The sequence below is a fragment of the Condylura cristata genome, unplaced genomic scaffold (genome assembly GCF_000260355.1).
Source record: "Condylura cristata isolate star-nosed mole 26May11 unplaced genomic scaffold, ConCri1.0 scaffold00019, whole genome shotgun sequence".
NCBI classification, from domain to species: Eukaryota; Metazoa; Chordata; class Mammalia; order Eulipotyphla; family Talpidae; genus Condylura; species Condylura cristata.
In genome coordinates this window covers 11786408-11804336 of record NW_004567120.1, presented here as the reverse complement: position 1 = coordinate 11804336, position 17929 = coordinate 11786408, and the positions used below count along the sequence as shown (strand labels likewise).

Here is a 17929-nt window from a genome sequence, read left to right as displayed (position 1 = left end):
TCAGCCGGGCACTTCATGGGCACAGAGGCGGAAGTCCAAGCCTTCCGAACTCTCACAAGTCCCAGCTGATACTATCTCCGTGCCAGCCACAGGAAGTTCTTGCTGCTTTCTCTCTGTCCTGGGATTATAGCTCCACCTGCATTTTCCACACAGATAGTTATGACAGAAAAGACAAAGGGAGTGGGAGAATGGATCATTCTAGCTAAAGGGCTAAGGCATCGGTCAGGAGTGCCAGAGCTAGTTTTTTTCAGGTGACTGAATATGTAGTGGAGCGACCGGATGATTTCAAGTCCTGAAAAGTCCGGTGATAGCTCTTACTCCTTTCGTGTTAGAGAACCAAGTTTGGGCAATCCAGCATACTTGACAGGGGTGAGTGACAAAGCAGTGAGTCTAGGCTTGATTTCCACCCCACCTGTGGCCACAGACATTTTATAGCACAGAATGCTAGCTGGCTGTTTTTTCCTGAGAAGTGCTGTTGTGTTCAGTACACTCGAGGAAGTCTCGCCAGAAACTACTGCCTTGAAAACTAGTGATTCTAGTTACTTCCTAGGAGGAAAGAGTAGTATTCAAAATATAAGTGGTGGGCCTTCCTGGTGATGCAACAGGTTAAGTCCCAGCATTATGAAGCTGTCCACAGCCAATGAAGCATGAGTTCGATCCCCGGCCAGGGAGGTGACTTCTCCTGCCTCGCCCGCTGTTCCCCTCAACTGTGTATTTCAATCTGCCTGTTCCGCTCCCTATTCTGTCTCTGGTGAATCCTCTCACCACCACCCCAGTTCTTATACACATAAATAAATAAATCCTAAAAACATACATGTGGTGTGGCTTAAGCACCAAATGTTCAAATTTCTATAATTCATAGCTAGACTGGTGGGACTCCATACTCCTGCCTTAAACTATCATTCTTCTCCCTTAATGCTTCCTTTCTATCAATTAGCCCATGTTCTGCAGGTCACCAGACCTGCTGGTAGTGTGCTCTGATAGGCACCAATCAGATCAAGATTGGTAACCAAACCTCAGGAACTGCAAACCATTCAGAGCAGAGGGACCCCTGTACCTTTCATATTGAATTCTCTAGTCGGAAATCCTAGAACTGTCTTGTAAGGTAAAATGGAAAAGTACCCAGAGCCACATGGACTTGTGGACTTATGGGCCACAGTCATATGCCTGTAGTGTCTCCAACAGGAGCCGGCCTCTTGAAAGTCCTGGCTAGGACGTTGACAGTGGATGGAGCGAGACTTCAGGCAACCACTTTCTGAAAGAATATTTTCCCTCTGTTGGGTCACAAACTCAGGAACATCTCAGGTATAATCTGAAGTTCCCTGTCCTGCCCCCTGCACATACAAATACACAGGGCAAGGAAAGACTGAAGAAAAAAGCAGATCACTCATATTGGCATATGGCAATTTTAATAACCAAGGGAACTTACTTAGGAGGCTTTGTCTTGGGCAGCTGTAAGACGAGAGAGTTTTCTGCACCTATCCACCAAGTTTTAAAAATTTATATGTAACCTTTACTGCCTTTAATCACATATACTATCCAAATGGTCTTAACAGAACTTTTTTTTTATTATTTATTTATTCATACAGAACTGGGGTACAGGTCAGAGATGCGGAGGGTGAGAGGCTTCACCAGAGACTGAGCGGGAGCAGAACAGGCAGATCGACGAAGTACACTGCTGAGGGGAGCAGCGGGCGGGTCAGGAGAGGTCCGCAGCGCCATGTGGTCACCTCCGGGGCGGGCGGGAATCGAACTCATGCAGAAGTGGCTTTAGATTCTCAATGCTGTGCTTTAACCCGCTGCGCCACCAGGGAGGGCCAGAACTTTTTTTTAATCTCAGAGATGTATCCTTGAGTAGTTTCTGGGAGCCAGGAAGGCAAGGGGAACACACATTTCAAGAATCAGGGAGGTAGTGAAAAGCCTCCATTTGCTGGGATTCAGCTCGTGGATCAACAGGTAGGTGGTCACATTCTCTTGATTGCCTTCCCCAACACCCTCTAAACCCAAAACATTGTCCCTGATCTTGGCCCCTGGGCTGCCACATAGATTTTTAAGACTTCTTTGGCAGATTTAGGATTCTCAAAGATGGGAGAGCCAATATTTGGCCGTGGTTATAGTAACACTAGATTCTCTGTTTTTTGTTCTTTAGAATTGAAGACCTTGATCTTTGAGTTACTCTCTGCAGAAAAGAGGATCCCTGTCCCAGAAGGGATGTGGGTAGTAGTGTTACAGGGTAGCCCAGAGTGGACTGGGCCATCTGTCTGTGGGGCCTCACCCGCACGCTCACAATTCGGTTATACTGCAGGTACACACAAAAGGGTCAATAACGGGTTTATTTACAAAAGGGGAAAGGAATAGGAAACAGCCCAGGGAAAGAGAGCAGGGTACAAAGTAACTGGAATACCTTACGGCTAGGCTGACTGAACATACTGAGTCACGAGGTCGGGAGAGCTGCTTCATGAGCGAAAGAGCGAGATGCAATCTCACCCTATTTATTCTCCCAAAATGTCCCAGAATTCCTTCTAATCATTGGAGTAGGGGATAGTGTCCAGAAAGCTGGAGTAGGGGGTGGAGTCCATAAGACTGCAGAGTTCCTTTAGGACATCCTTCCCCTTAACAATAGCTCTCTAAAGACTATCTAACTAAGCCGCTCCCCTAGTCATAATAGTAGCAGCTAAGACTTAATGAGCTTCTTTGTTATGTGCCAGGCACTATGCTTAGGGGTTTTATATAAGATTGTCCCTTTTGATCCTCCCAACCACTTGTGAGGTAGGTACTCCTATCCCTGTCTCTGCTGGGGGAAATTGGCAAGTTACCCAGCATGCTAAGGGGTTTGAAGTAACAGCCTGCAGCAACCATATTAAGATTCCATTTTAAAATAGAATGTTTTCCTTTATAGAAATAAGGGTATGCTGGCTAAATTAGGGAGGAACAATAGTCTATGTAGGAAAAATATGACTGACACCCAGGAACACATACACTGCACACAACTGAAATTCAGTTCTGTTAAATTCCCCACCCTGCCCACCCTCACAGGTTACACCCCCACCCCTTCTCGCCACCCTTCCCCTTCCCTCTTGACTGAAAGTGTGCTTGCCTCATAAGCACACGTGCCATAAAGAGAAATGTGGATGATCCACTTTTCCTATGAACGTGAGTTTACAGTCTCCTGCCTGATAAAACATTTGCTCGGTAGAGGCACTCGCTGGGTGAGAATGACTGTCAGCAGAATTTTCCACTATTAGTTAGTGGGCAAATTTGTGCGGAGGGAAATGGAGTGGCGCAGGCTTTTTCTCTGCCTTCCCATCACTGGCCTCTCTGGCTGTGCCTACACACTTGCTTTTCTCCTCGGTTTCATTGTCCACATTGATATCATGTGTGTTCAAGAAGCATTTAGGAGCATGGACACAGACACCTGGGTCTGAGCGCTGTGAGCCTGCAGCCGCACGCGTGCCTGTGATGTGGCTACCTGCATCAAGAAGCCAGAGCCTGTGGTGTGCACATCTGTACTTGCAGACACCTGGGTCTAGAAGCAAGGATAAGAGGGACTCCTCAGCTCTGGCACTCATGGTGACATCACTCTACAGCAAGGTGAGATGAGATAGAGGGAGACTGAGAGAGAATGCCAGAGAGAAAAGAGAGCAGAGATCATGGGGGTGGGAGCTTCTTTGCTACCTGTGTCCTGGCCTCCCTGCTGGTCCACCTGTGGTACCTGTTTCTCTGCTTCAGCATTAAAACGCCTGTCAAATCTATTGAAGTCTCCAGGACTCTCTTCTGTCTGCCTGAATCGACACTGAACCTGCCTGGTCTGGTATGGCTCCCCAACATGGTGGAGACGGAGGTGATGGATGGAGAATGGCCAGAAAAGACCTAAGAGAATGTAGTATTTTTAGACAAGGAGAGGACTGTCCAGGACGTGCAGGGGAGCTGGATGTTAGGAGTATCCTGTCAGTGATCAGTTGTACAGTCTTGGGTAAGTCAAACTCCCTGTACCCCCAAGGTCCTCATACATTTAACAACAAGGATTACAACTGAGGGTGTAAGCTTCCTCCCAGCCTCATGACTAATAAGATGAACCTCATTCAGAATCTTCTCAAAGGCCCACAAGCTAATGGGCTGGTTCCCTTGGAGTTAAGGCCATACACAATGTATCATAGCCAGCGTCAGACCCTCCAAATGGGGTTGTAAGACTGAGCTTTCTGTGTAGTTTCTATCCCTCAAAACAATTATAGTCTACTTGGGTTATAAAGTGTAGGGTAGGAGTTAAGAGCATGAGTTACACAGTCGGACCTTCCTTTGAAAACCAGTTCTGCTGCTTCTTAGGGGCACGCATAATATACCCTCTCCAAACATCACTTGCTGTCTCTGTAAGATGATGATAGTAGAACCAACCTTGTAGGCTCGGGAAGAGGAAAGCAATAATGTATGTAAGGCACTTAGCCTAACACCTGGCAGAGTGGAAGTGCTCAGTCAACCATGTCTGCTACTACTACTGACAAGCTTATTTCTATCAGTGTAATTTTCCTGACATAGGCATGGCTGAGCTCCAGCATTTTTCCTGGAGACAGCTTTTTCGTTCTGGGTGGAGTTTGAGGAAAGCATAAACAAATCTTTGTGGCCTAAAGCAGCTCAAGAGTAAGATAAATTTCCTGTGCTGTTCTTCCAGGTTATGGGCCCTTTAGTTCCCTAAGCTGTGAAATGCAGTCAGGTACAGTCTGTACCCCAAAAGGTGGTTGTGAATCAGATGAGTGTGACCCAAGTGCTATATCTGCCTGTCCAGAAGGCAATCAATGGTGGTTATGGAACTGATGGTGCAAGTAATAGTCCTAAGCTATTACTGTTATTCCCACTGTCACCCTGGGGATGGCGGGTTGAAGGTGTCACGCATCTACAGGTGTTGCATACCAAACTAAAATCTTAGCAGAGCCAACCCTTGTTGATGCTGATGGGACAAGAAAGAAATTGTTGCTAGGCTTCCCAGTCAATGTCTAGGAATTCAAATATTTGAAGGTATGAATAAAAACGATTCAGTCAAGCATAATTGTCAGAAGAGTTCCATTTATTTTTTGCTAGCCCTCTAACACCCAAGAGCCTTAATGTAGTTTCTACGCGACCCCATATCTCTAAGGCTCAATCTCAGTTGGTTATGTACATGTTGTTCGCAGGCTGCTCACATTTTGTTCATCAAATACGTCTGAGTGTGAGGATGTAAAAGTTCTGCTTCTTCATTGAGGTCTTCATTCTCATAAAGGCTAGCAAAGTACTCTTAAAAGGTACAGTATTTATGTAATGGCTAGAAGGCGATTAGGTGTTAAGAGTCATGTGAATGTTTGCAATGTCGATGTTTCGGAGTGAGGGAAGTTCTCAGAGATGTGATATCAAAGTGGAGTTGCATGGGTACTGTTGAGATGTTGGCAAATTAAAATCAAAAAGCCGAGTGGCCTGCTGGATCTGGAGATGAGAGCAGTTACGATGGGAGGATACTAGATGTTATTTTCATTTCTCTCTTTAGTAACCTGTTATTTGTCTAACAAGAGAAAGAAAAGAGCCAGTCACTACAAGTGAAGCTAAGCACCAGTTTCCTGTCCTGCCTAGATAACTTCAGGTTAAGAGGGTGTTGCCCATTCTCTAAAGAGGTATAGACTACACCCCCCACAAGGCATCCTCCCTCTGCCCTGGCCCTCTACTTTCTTTTACTTTTGCCCTTCCACATTGCTGCTTCATTTAAGACATACTAACCAGAAGACTCAAAGCCTTCTTCTAAGGGACTTTCCGGTGTCTCCTCCACAACACAGGTATCCAATGTCATTCTTCTCCTAGGCTCTGAGGTGATAGAGGTGAGACATGTATTTGAGTTTTGAGCAGATATTTAGGGAAAGTTTCTCACACCTAGAAAAACACTCCCTTCCCTCTTATTAGCTAGATTCCTTCTACTGAACTCTCATCCTCCCCTTATCCCCAGATCAGTGTCTTTCTCCTCCTCAGTGACTGTGGCCAAGTCCAGATACCTCCATTCGGGTACAACAAAGTAAGGCCCCCGGGGCAAGTGGAAGAGCCAGACACCTTGAAGAGCAGAGGTGACATATTATTAACAGCTGAAAGTCCCTGGGGCCTAAGGGACACAGAGGAGTGACCTTTATTGTAAGGAGAAATGAGAAGTATGTAAAATAAAAAATATAACAAAAATCTGAAGAAAGTACCTGGGCCTTTTCTCAATATCATCTAGAATATTACCACTGAAGAAATCACGACTACTAATGTTTTGGTGATTTTCCTCTGGATATGCTATGAATGTACACACATCATGATATGCGAGTTGTACTCTGGTTGACTACTTTTTCTAATAAAATACCAGCTGTGGGAAACTTCCCCTGTCAGTAAATATAACTAACCATCCGTGCTTTGCAGGTTTGCATAGTACTTGGTTATGTGGATGCGCCATAATTTATTTAGTCATTCCCCATTGCTGAACATTTAGACTGTTTCTAAGTTTTAGCTATTGCACACAATGCTGTGATTGAACAGCCATGAACATCCTTTTTCTCTGTATTTGTGTCATTATCTTCACATATAGTTCAAGATGTGAGATGTTTGGCTTAAACGGTTTCCTTCATTTTAAAGTTTCCCCTCTCTCTCACTCGGAAGAAAGGAGAGACAACTAAACTACACTCTATAAAGCCTGTCAGAATTTGTGCTTCCACGTTGGAAATCACAACCTTTATCATTACCCTATCGTCATTCAAAGATCTTGGTGACCCAGTGCTGGGACATCACCCTGGGTTACGAGAAAGTGGTTCCCAAGCATGTTTCCTGCACTTCCACACCATCTCTGACCATCAGCCACGGTAGGAGTAAAGAGTTTCAAACTCAAAATAATAATACTGCTTTATACATTGTGAGGAAAGGCCTGGTGGTGCACGGGGTTGGGAGCAGACCTCTCTTGTCTCGCCCGCTGCTCCCCTCAGCAGTGTACTTCATCGATTAGCCTGTTCTGCTCCCCACTCTGCTGAAGCCTCTCACCCCCTGTACCTCTGGGCTACACGTCAGTTCGTGTATGCATAAATAAAATAAAAAAATCTTAAAAACAAATAAATTGTGAGGGAAGGCCTATCTATCTGTTCTTCCCTGCTAACCACTGACTCAGCATCACCTTTGGGAGGATGAGCCACAGCAGCAGCACGTGGAGATGGGTTACTGGTCTGACTGCGGCAAAAGTGGACAGAGTTGGAAACTCCTCTTCCTTTAGAACGTCCACCTCTCTCTATGACTCCATCTAAAACAAATGTCACGGATACATTCTTTTTCGGCCTCAACCTGACTCCTTCTTTCTGTACAGCAAGGAGACAAAGGGGGCAAAAGTCAGTTGGTGCCACTGAGTGGTTCCTGTGCAGTAACAGTCACCACCAGTAGCTGTTTACCTGTAAGATTGACTTTAGGGGTTTAGCTTCCACTGACTGTTGTCCTGCAAGGTGTAAGTTCTCGTTGGATACTCCAAACCCGGCAGTGAAGCTGGGGAAGATAGAAAGGACAGAGCCATAGTGAGAAGACACACTTCAAGCTCCTTGACTGACTGCAGCTCTTACCCAGTCTGCATCATACGCTATTGCCAACGAAAAGGAGAACAGAAAGGACATTCTTTTACTGTTGAAAGCCATGGTCACCTCCTGTTAGCACTTTTCCATCTTCCTTTATTCTCCCATCTTTCCTGACTGGCAGGATCAGAGAACTAGAGAGCTAGAGGAGTGAATGTGGAGTGGCTCCAGGACATTCATCCATAGAATATTAATAAGTTCGAGGGACTCACATTCCTTTTTTCCTTGTTAAAATGGGGAGTAGGAAACTTGTTTTGCATAGGTGCTAATACCAATAGCCTTACATTTCTGCAACTCACCCCACTGACATGGCCACCCCTATTGTGCTAGGGGTGGAGGGAGGGAGGTTTGTAGTTAACAATGTGGAAAGTTTGTGCTCACTGCCCAAGTCCCATTTGGGCCAGTGCATCTTGAGAGTGTTGCTCAGCACTATAGAATCCCAGCACCTCTCAGAGCTCCCTGCTTATGTCAAAAACAAACTCCTGCCTCTAATCTTATCAGTATACATAATCGAGGTAGTACATTACCTCTCTGACGAGCATCCTTCACCAGATGTTCTGATGTTCCTAGCAGTTGAGGTGCTTGCGATGACAGGCTGTGATGATGTGGACAGCTCTGCAGATTTATTCTCAATGGCATTCAACAGCCAACGCAGACCTTCAACTATGGACTGCTGGTCCTTCTTGGACATGTTTTTAGTTAATGAACAAGGTTCCTATGAGAAAAAGAGAAGAGAAGGCCCCAGCTCATGAGTTTGGGAACCCCTGGGGCCCACATTCCCAAGTCTTACGCAAAAAAGAGAAGTTCACATAAGTTCTGCTGGGCCTAGAGTATTTCTTAAGACTTCCTAGGAGACAGTGAACATTCACACCTGTGAATGTAAATGAAAGATCCAAAAGCCAAGGCCCTTTAATCAAGTGATGGTGTCTTATCTTAAATGTGTGACCTTGAGAGAGTGCCTCAGAATCTCTTGGCTTTATTGCCCATGAAATGAAGACATTAAAATTTCCAACTTTTCAAGACTCTTCTGAAGCCTTAATGAGTAAAAAAGATGTGAAAGTGTTATAAGTATGTGATACTTATTATTACCATCGAGCCAGAAATGATCACTGGAGATATCGCCTGGTGGGGAGAGGTTTTGTCCCAGGCCCGGCATTCAGGGCCAGTGGTGTGATGGCTAAGGGAGGCATCAACTGGGTTCTAGAGGACGGTGTGGGTAGGGACACTTACCACACGGTAAGATGCCTGGCTCTCTGTTAGTAGTTTTTCCAGGAATAGATGTTCCATATCACAAGGCAAAATGGTACTGCTCTTGTGTTGTTTGTTTGCCAAGCTAGTGCAGAGCATAAAAGAGAAAGCAGAAAGAATGCTGAAACAGAAAGTGGGTCAAGGGCAAAGAAAGAAGGGGGAGAAGAGGGAGAAGCCATTCTAATATAAATGTTACCTACCAAGGAATTAGCTTGAAAGATGTATCCAATGATTAACTAGATTTTTTTCTAGCCAACACTCAATGGAGGAGCGAGTGGCACAAATAATTTGAATCCAAGATAATCCCCAGGCCGCATTTCTCACTTCCTCTACATTATGCCATCAACATTTAATTAGAATTGCTAGCTGGCATATGAACAAATTTGGAGTTTTTATATCCCCTCCCAAATTTGTTCATACTTCAGTGGAGGGGGAAAAATGGTAGTGGGGGAGAGAGGAGGGTTGTTGGCTAGTCTGAATTACCACCCTGGAATAAGTGCTAGTCTCATAACTCTTAAGCAGACTGCTAAGTTGGGGGACACTGCATTGATTATACAAAACAGGGATTTTTTTTTCCTGCCACCATCTCAGGGTTAGAGACTGAAGCTCGAAAAGAAAAGCAAAGAAGTCTCGTGGAAGCGGGTGGTGGTAGATCTGGGCCTTACTTGCCCTTTCGTCCTTGATGCTTGTTATCAAAATCACCTTTGCGTGACTAAGCGACATGTCCCCTGGGGCAGTGTGGGGTAGAAAGTAACTCTTGAAGGTACCCCTAGAGGATTGGGCTACACTTCCTCAGCCAGCCAAAGGGGAGAGGCGTTCTAGTTGAACTTGACAAAGGGGCTATCCAGCTCTTCCTCTACTTCTCTTTAAAAGGGGAAATTAAGCACCAAAAATAGACTCTTACAGTAAGATAGGCTTTCCTGACAACCTCTTCTCTGACAAAACACGTGTTAAGATGGTCTTTGCTTCTTGCAGGCGTCCTAAGTCACTGATATCCAATACGAAAACCACTCCTTGAGCCTGGGCATAGTAGTTTGGCCTGAATTCTTGACCCTTCGTGTCCCTATTCAGGTCATAGATGGAAACTTCATAGTTGTCCAGGAGAACATTAGTCCGTCCAGATTTCAGGTAACTGTTCAGTTTTCTGGGGAGTACTATGCATAGAGGGAGAGAGGAGAAGCAACCGCTGAGCATGGAGATGGAGTTAGATCAAAGAATCTGTTAAACAATGGCCTGAACCTTGCCCACAACCTGTTCTAAACACTGGATGAAGGGAACCCTACTGAGGGCCCTGCCATCCTGTTCACATTCAGATTCACCTTTCTCCACAGGCACTTTGCCCATGGTCTCTCCTGGCTCAGTACACTTCAGTGGGTGCCTGCTGCTCTAGGACAGAATACAGACTCCATTGCTTCCTACCTGCCAGACCTGTGTCTTGCCTGATCACTATCCCTGGAACACACCCGGTCTCTCACTCCCTCTGCTCCTTGGGTGACTTACCCCCTTGCCACATGTCATGTCCTCTTGTCTGGGGCTTCATAAGATACTATTCCTGTTATTTAGAACACTCCTAATGTGCTTTGCTTGATGAATTCCAGTTGTTTTTAAAACAATATATCAATTTAAATTTTGTTTCCCCCCTAGAAAGTTTACCCTAAATCACACTACCATGTCCTTTCAGAAGAAAAGGTACCTTTCTTCTAGGCTTACCACTATCACATTACAATGTTATACAGTCTATGAGATTCTCATCTGGATTACAAACTGCCACAAGAGAGGAGCCCTTTCCATGTTAGTCACCATAATATTCAGGTTGCTGAGCGGATCAGCTGACACACAGGTGCTCAATATGTTGAATGAATTTGATAAGTGAATAAATGAGTGAACGAGTCAATAAGGGAGGGTCCTTTCCTACCTTCTCTCCAAGGTCCAGCTTAAGTATCAGTACCACTTTCTTTGCCTGTTTGACCTACCCAGCTCTCTCAATTTGCTGTCTCACTGGGTACATGGTCTTCTACCTAAAGTTGTCCTTCGCCCCTTTCTATGTGTATCCTATTTCCCCAGCTAAAATATCATCTCTGTGAGGGTAGGGCTCTGTGTGATATTACATGCACTAAGTGTTCAATAAATGTTTATGGTACCTATGACTGTGGGTGAGAGTATGACGTCTTCTTCCCTATATCCCCTCCAACAAACCTTAGCAAACTCAGAAACATTTGCCCTTTCAAAGCTGTGGCTGGATTCAAATATCCCCTCGGGCATTCTAAAACTTACTTAGCTCCCATAGAAATGGAGCTCAACCCATAGAAAATATGCTCAAAACCATTAACCAGTTTAGCAAGTTTGCAGGTTATAAAATCAACACACAAAATTCAGAGGCCTTCCTATACACAAACAGCCAATCAGAAGAAGCAGAAATTAAAAAAAAAAAAAACCCTTTTCAATTAAAACAAAGGAATCAAATACCTGGGAATCAATCTAACAAAAGAGGTAAAAGACCTATCCAAAGAAAACGACAAAATACTATTAAAAGAAATATAAGAGGACACCAAGAAATGGAAAGACATCATATGCTCATGGATCAGGAGAATTAACATTATCAAAATGGCCATCCTACCAAAAGCTATCTACAGGTTTAATGCTATCCCAATAAAAGTCGCAATGACATTCTTCAAAGAAATAGAACAAATATTGCTCAGATTCATAGAACCACAAAAGACCTCAAATAACCCAAACTCTCATGAAATGACTAAAAAGAGAATGGGGGCATCATAACCCTAAACTTCAAGCTATACTACAAAGCCATAATAATCAAAACTGCATGGTACTGGAACAAGAACAGACATACAGACCAGTGGATTTGAATAGAAAACCCAGATATAAACCCACAGGTTTATGGGCAGCTAATCTTTGACAAAGGAGCAAAGAAGATACAGTGGAACAAAGAAAGTTTGTTCAGCAAATGGTGCTGGGAAAACTGGGAAGCTACATGAAAAAATATGAAACTAGATCACTACCTTGCACCATGCACAAAAACCAACTTGAAGTGGATTAAAGATCTAGACATAAGAATGGAAACCATAAAATACCTGGAAGCAAAGATGGGCATAACACTATAGAGCATACACCTCAGTAACATCTTTAAAGATACATCACCCAATGCAATGACAGTGAAGGAAGGGAACAGATGGGACTACATCAAGTTAGAGTTCTGTACAGCAACAGAGATTACAAAAAACAAACAGACATCCCATTGACTGGGAAAAAAATTTTCTCACAAAAATATACAAAGAGCTGATGAAAATTAACAAAAATAAAGTGAACAACCCCATCAAAAAATGGGCAGAAGAGCTAAAAAGACACTTCTCCAAAGAGGAAATGCAGATGGCCAACAAGCATATGAAAAAATGTTCAACATCACTTGCAATAAGGGAGATGCAAATTAAAACCACAATAAGATATCACCTCACCTCAGTGAGAATGGTACATATTAAAACAACCAGCAACAACAAATGTTAGCGAGGATGTGGAGAAAAAGGAACTCTCTTGCACTGCTGGTGGGAGTGCAAGCTGATACAAACATTGTGGAAAGTTATTTGGAGGTTTCTCAAAAGGCTAAAAATAGAGCTTCCATATGATCCAGCAATCCCACTCCTTGGTACTACCCAAAGGATGCAAAAATATTGATTCTAAAGGACACCTGCACCTCCATGTTTATTGCTGCTCTGTTTACAATACGGAAGTCATGAAATCAACCCAAATGCCCAAAAATGGATGACTGGATTAAAAAGATGTGGTACATATACACAATGGAATACTACTAAGCAATCAAAAAGATAAACTCATGCCTTTTGCAGCAACATGGATGGAGCTGTAAGAGATCATGCTTAGTGAAATAAGCCAGAAAGAAAAAAAAATACTGGGTGGTTTTACTCAAAACAGGAGCATAAGGGATGGGGGGGGGTGGCAGAGGGGAGAGACAAACAAAGGTAGTAGAGTAAAAATAAAAACAATGAACTATAAACCAGTGATATTTTATGGGGGTGGAAGGGGATCAGAAATGGGATCAGAACTGGGGTGGGAAGAGTGCACTGGATGGTGGTGATGGCACATGGGTTAACTGGTGGTGGGAAGCCCATGGGGATTACAACTGAGATGAAAAAATGCACAAAATGAAGAATGATGTAAAAAATAAAAATATTTTTAAAAAAATGATATATCCCAAATGGAAAAAAAAATGGAGCTCAAAATGCAATCACATTTATAGACATTCCAGACTGCTCAATTGACAGTCTGGCCCAGCTGTCTGCCCACATCAGTAGCAAAATGAATTTATAGATTGTCTACACTCATGCCTGGGAGTTCTAAGACCAGAATCAGTAGCTTCTTATTTATAGTCTCAGATATACCTATGACATTTCTCTGGGATTGCCAGAATGAGTCATTTGGTGGAGAAGTTAGTAAAATGTTTTCAGATATTTGAAAATATACACGTATCTCTGCATTATTATCATTAGATTTTAATGTGAACTTGCAACTCCTCTTCTGTTTTCATGTTACTCAATTATCTTTTTTAATTATAGTTTTCAGATAACATAATTTTCAGTCACAACTTTGATGTGATATTTACTGTTTGTATTAGACTACTAAAACATAATAAGTGAATAGATTAAATCCCTAAAGGTAGTTTTTAATTCTTGTTTCCTGCATTGAGACAAGCTTTATATTTTTCCCCTGTCAGAGCAAAATATTTTCCCTGTTTATTTATTCACTCAATTTTTGTTGACAACCCCCTAGAAGAAGTTGTTCCCTGACAATTCCACTTCTTTCATTCCCTCTCTTAATTTATAAACACCCTGAGGACAGGTACCAGTCTAGTTCATCTCTGTATCCCTGGCGGTGTGTTTTGTAAGCATCCTCTGGAGTCTGTCTGCTTTAGTGTTACATGGGTGTGGTTGTTAAGCCCTACCCTAGACCAAATGAATCAGAATTGCTAGGCTTGCGATCCAAGCATCTGTATAGTTAACAAACTCCTATAGTCACCAACTCCTTCCCAACCCCTCCTTGATTCTTCTGCATTTGGAAACTTGAGAACCATAGCCCTTGAGAGCATGACGCTCATGCCTGTGCGCCTCAGCATTGTGTAGGATGCTTGTTAACATTTTGATTTCATGCGCCCTCTGCAGACCAGAGTATCTGCATGTGTGCAGGATTGGCTGGCTCGAAGTCTTCCCAGTTGATTCTGATTCTTGGCTCTTGGTCGGGTGCTCCAGGATCATCTAAGAGAGGAGGTCCTTAAACCCACATCATTAGCCCTTATTCTTTGGAGGTTTGATTGTCTAGATCTGGAGTGGGGCTCAAGCATCAGGGATTTTGAGCCACTCCCCAGGTTTGAGAGGCACTGCTCTAAATGCCCTCACTTAGGACACCTGTTTGTGTTCACCCTTGGGTTTCTTGCCTCACATGACTGTGCCAGACAAAACAGTTACAGTGAGTAGTGTCATCAGTAATAATGGCCTGTGTCCCAACATATTTTATAACAGGCGTCTTTAGATGTTCACTCAAGTTGCTACTTGTAAACTGGAATTCCTTCCTAGGTAGTTATCTGCAGCTGGCAATCACAAACATGTGAGGGGCAGGAAAGGGGAGCTATTCCCCGTTGGGTATCTGACAGCCTACTACCCTGGCCATGGCCATGGTAGTCCAGCATGAGCAGAGGTGGCTGCAGGTATTCTTTAGAACAACACACAATTTAGAACACACACAAGTACTTTGCTTCTTGGTCATTGGCAACTTCTTTGTGAATGTAGTCACAACCACTTAACTACTGTTTTATGCAACAGCCCCAAGTTATTTTCCAAGTACTGGGCAAGTTAGACAATAACAAATTTGACTCTGGGCTGTATCTTCAAGGAATTAGAAAGGAAAGCAGACACTATTCCCAGAGACAAAAGAGCAGGTGTCTAATTACAAATTAGTGTTTCCTAAATCTGGCTGACTGCCAGAAATACCTGAGTTCCACAAATAAAGATTTCCAGGTACCACCCAGACTATGACAATCTAGGAATGGGGCCAAGCTGAGGTTCTAAAAACGATCCCCACTTTGATCAGTATTCTTGTGAATTAGCCTATTGACGCTTCCTCGATTTTCCTGTGGCTATTTGCCATTCTATCAGCTCTGCCTATCAGAGAACCGGGAGAAACAAGGGGTCAAGTTTGCTGCTTATAATGTGGGATATTAAGCTGAGCCGTTGCCACGAACATGGTCCCTGGGGAGGCCACTATTGGAGGTGGGGAAGCAGCTGTGAGAAAGGAGGGAGAAGTTATAAAGCGGCAACATGTGGCCTGAGGAGAATGGTGTTATGGGGCAGAAGCTTTATTCCACAAATATCCACTGAATGCTCTTCTGGAGGGGGACTAAAAACACAGAGACTAAAGATACGGAGACGAAAAATCCGATACTTCTCCTCAAGGGGCTGATTGTGTTGGGGACGGACTTGCAGTCACACAATGACCTGTGGTAAGTGCATGAGTGAGGAAGGCACAGAGTTGGGGGCGGGGTGGAGGCAGGTGTTCTGGGCATTGGGGGGGGGGGTGGTTTCCCTGAGGTCAGCCTTAGACTGTGACTCAGGGCCTTTGGTTAAGTAGGTAGGTAATAGAGGGGATGAAATACTAGGTACAGTGGGATGAGAGCAGAAGGCTCGTGCATGTGAACTGAAAAGTTATGATGGGGGAGGGATGGCAGATGATGTTTTTGCTCTCTCAGGGGCATCTGTGGAGAGCATGGGAAATAAAGCTGGAGAAGTCAGGGAGCAAATCATGGAGGGCCTAGTGTGCTGCTCAAGAAGTTAAATTTGGTTTGGTGCCAATAAAGAGGCATACTTTTTTAAAATTTTTATATAATTTTTTGATGGTTTTGTCATTTTGTTTTCTCCTCAAATAGTCATTTTTATTGGCTCCATTGATTTACAATGCTGTATGTGATTCAGAGGCACAGGATCAGACTTCAGATAGGTGTTCACATACCACACCCACCACCAAGGGACCCACAGTCCTCCACCATAGTCGGGAGGGAGCACAGTGGACTATGGCAGAGGCATTGAATGGTTTTGAATAGGGAAGTGGCATGAAGTCCTTCTGACAACTATGTGGCCTGAATACTGGGGTGGGGCCCTGGGGAGGGAGGCCAACCAGAGATGGCTAGAACAGCCAGCAGGCTGTTGCTGTAGTTCAAGGTAATTGATGTAGGTTTCAAATAGGTCAATGGCAGAGGAGTCAGGTTAGGCCTTTCCAGAACTTGCTGAGGGTTGCCAGGTTATGTAAAACCCAGCTGCAACATCATACCCTTTCTTTTATTTAATAAACATCAATGGATGGCATCCTTTCCTAGCCACTGTGCCAAGCTCTTTGATTGATTGTCTGGTAGTTAACTGGGTCTTCATAGCAAAAAGAGCAGCTTCCTGAAATTCTGGGTAACTGCTTCTTGAAATGTCAAGGTATTCAACTGGAGATATGGTAATGTCAAGGTATTCAACTGGAGATATGGTATTAAACTTCCACATCTCTAAACTGACAACATTTCTCAAGCTCCAAACCTCTATATTAACTGTCACAGGAGTTTCATGTTATTAAACTTCTTCATCATCCCACACGACTCCCTTTTCTAGACCAAGTTCTTCTTTGAGCTCTGAAACTAGACACTTTCAAACATTGCCATCCTTCATAATTGACTGCAGTGCTTTATAAAGTTTGAGCTCATTCATACTGACACTATGAGAGGACTTTCAATTAGGACATCGCATAAAAGTACCAGATGACTGACAGACATTATAAATAAGCTGACACCAAAAGAGAGTGAGTGAGTGAGTGAGTGAGTGTGTGTGTGTGTGTGTGTGTGTGATGGGAAGTGTTTACTTTCAAAAGAGGGAAACTGAGGGCCCTCAAGTAAAGCTAGGAAGGAGTGATTATTTCATTGGTCTCTGACCCATAGGAGACTTAAACTGGTATCTAACGATTTTTAGTTACTTACAACGTTGGAAAGCATCTGTAACCGAAATTTCACTGGAGTTGTCCAAGCTGATGACAATGATGGATGCTTTCCTGAAATGGAATGAAAAGTGAGTCAAAACCTAAAAATACTTTTAATTCGTAGGCTTAACCAGAAGTTCTCTTCCTTGGAGTTTGGGGCTCTACCTGTAGTAGTTCCAATATCTACCATAAAAGGTATGGCCAAAATGGTAGAAAGTGACAAACCTTCCTGAGAGCTTTTCTTCCCTGATAAAGAGTTTTTCATCCAGAGCTGGAAGGAATTATACTAGATGAAATCAGTCCGAAGGAAAAAGTTAAATACCAGATGCTCTCACTTATATGTGGAATATAGAAAAACAAAGATCAAGAAAAAGAAATAACTAGCAAGCTGGCCATAGAACTGAGGCAGACATTGAAGAGGGAGTAGAAGTTGGGGGGGGGTGGGGAACGCAGGAGAAGTTATGGAAGGGGAGGGGTGAACACAAGGGAAGATGGTGATGGTTCATGGGTGGTCTAGTGGTGGAGAATTATGAGGGACTACAATGATGTAAGAAAAACTTTAATTTTAAAAAAGAAATGACAATTTCTCATCCACCTCCCCAACTCTGCTCCCAATTTTGTAGACACTGCTTAATCACCTTCCCTATCAATATATAATCATGAAGATTTGTCCCTTGAGGAACTTTAGGCAGTTATAGTGGAAGAAATGGTAGAATAGGTCTAGAGAAATAATTATATTACCTTCGTTTCTCTTTTGTTTTCTTGAGCCGGGCCCAGCAGGAGGTCAGTAGCCGAAACATGTTTCAGCTTTGTTCTTTAATATTGATGGAATGAAATAAGGAAGAGATCAGCCCCCATTGGTAACATCAGTGAAAGAACTTCAGTCATTTTATAGCTACGTTGTTGTTGTTAACAACCATTGTGGGCTGTCTACAGTCCATTACTTGACTCCATCAAACTTTGTCTATAGATGTTATGGAGTGAAGGATCAGTTTTCTTCAAATCCAGCGACTTGTTACTGCAAAAATGGAAATAACTTGTTAAAGCAACCTACATAGGCA

At 43.4% G+C, this 17929-nt stretch overlaps 1 protein-coding gene across 1 annotated transcript; it reads right to left on the bottom strand.

Annotated features, from left to right (window-relative positions):
• On the bottom strand, positions 1 to 17668 carry ARL13A (ADP-ribosylation factor-like 13A). The gene is made up of 11 exons (XM_004685888.1): positions 17610 to 17668; positions 16870 to 16940; positions 9745 to 9994; positions 8823 to 8925; positions 8120 to 8307; positions 7419 to 7509; positions 7151 to 7328; positions 6201 to 6285; positions 6009 to 6112; positions 5175 to 5265; positions 1 to 136 (listed from the first exon to the last, which is right to left on the bottom strand). The coding sequence occupies exons 1-11, from the start codon at positions 17666 to 17668 to the stop codon at positions 1 to 3; spliced, it is 1356 nt and encodes a 451-aa protein (XP_004685945.1).
• Between the last annotated feature and the right edge of the window lie 261 nt (positions 17669 to 17929).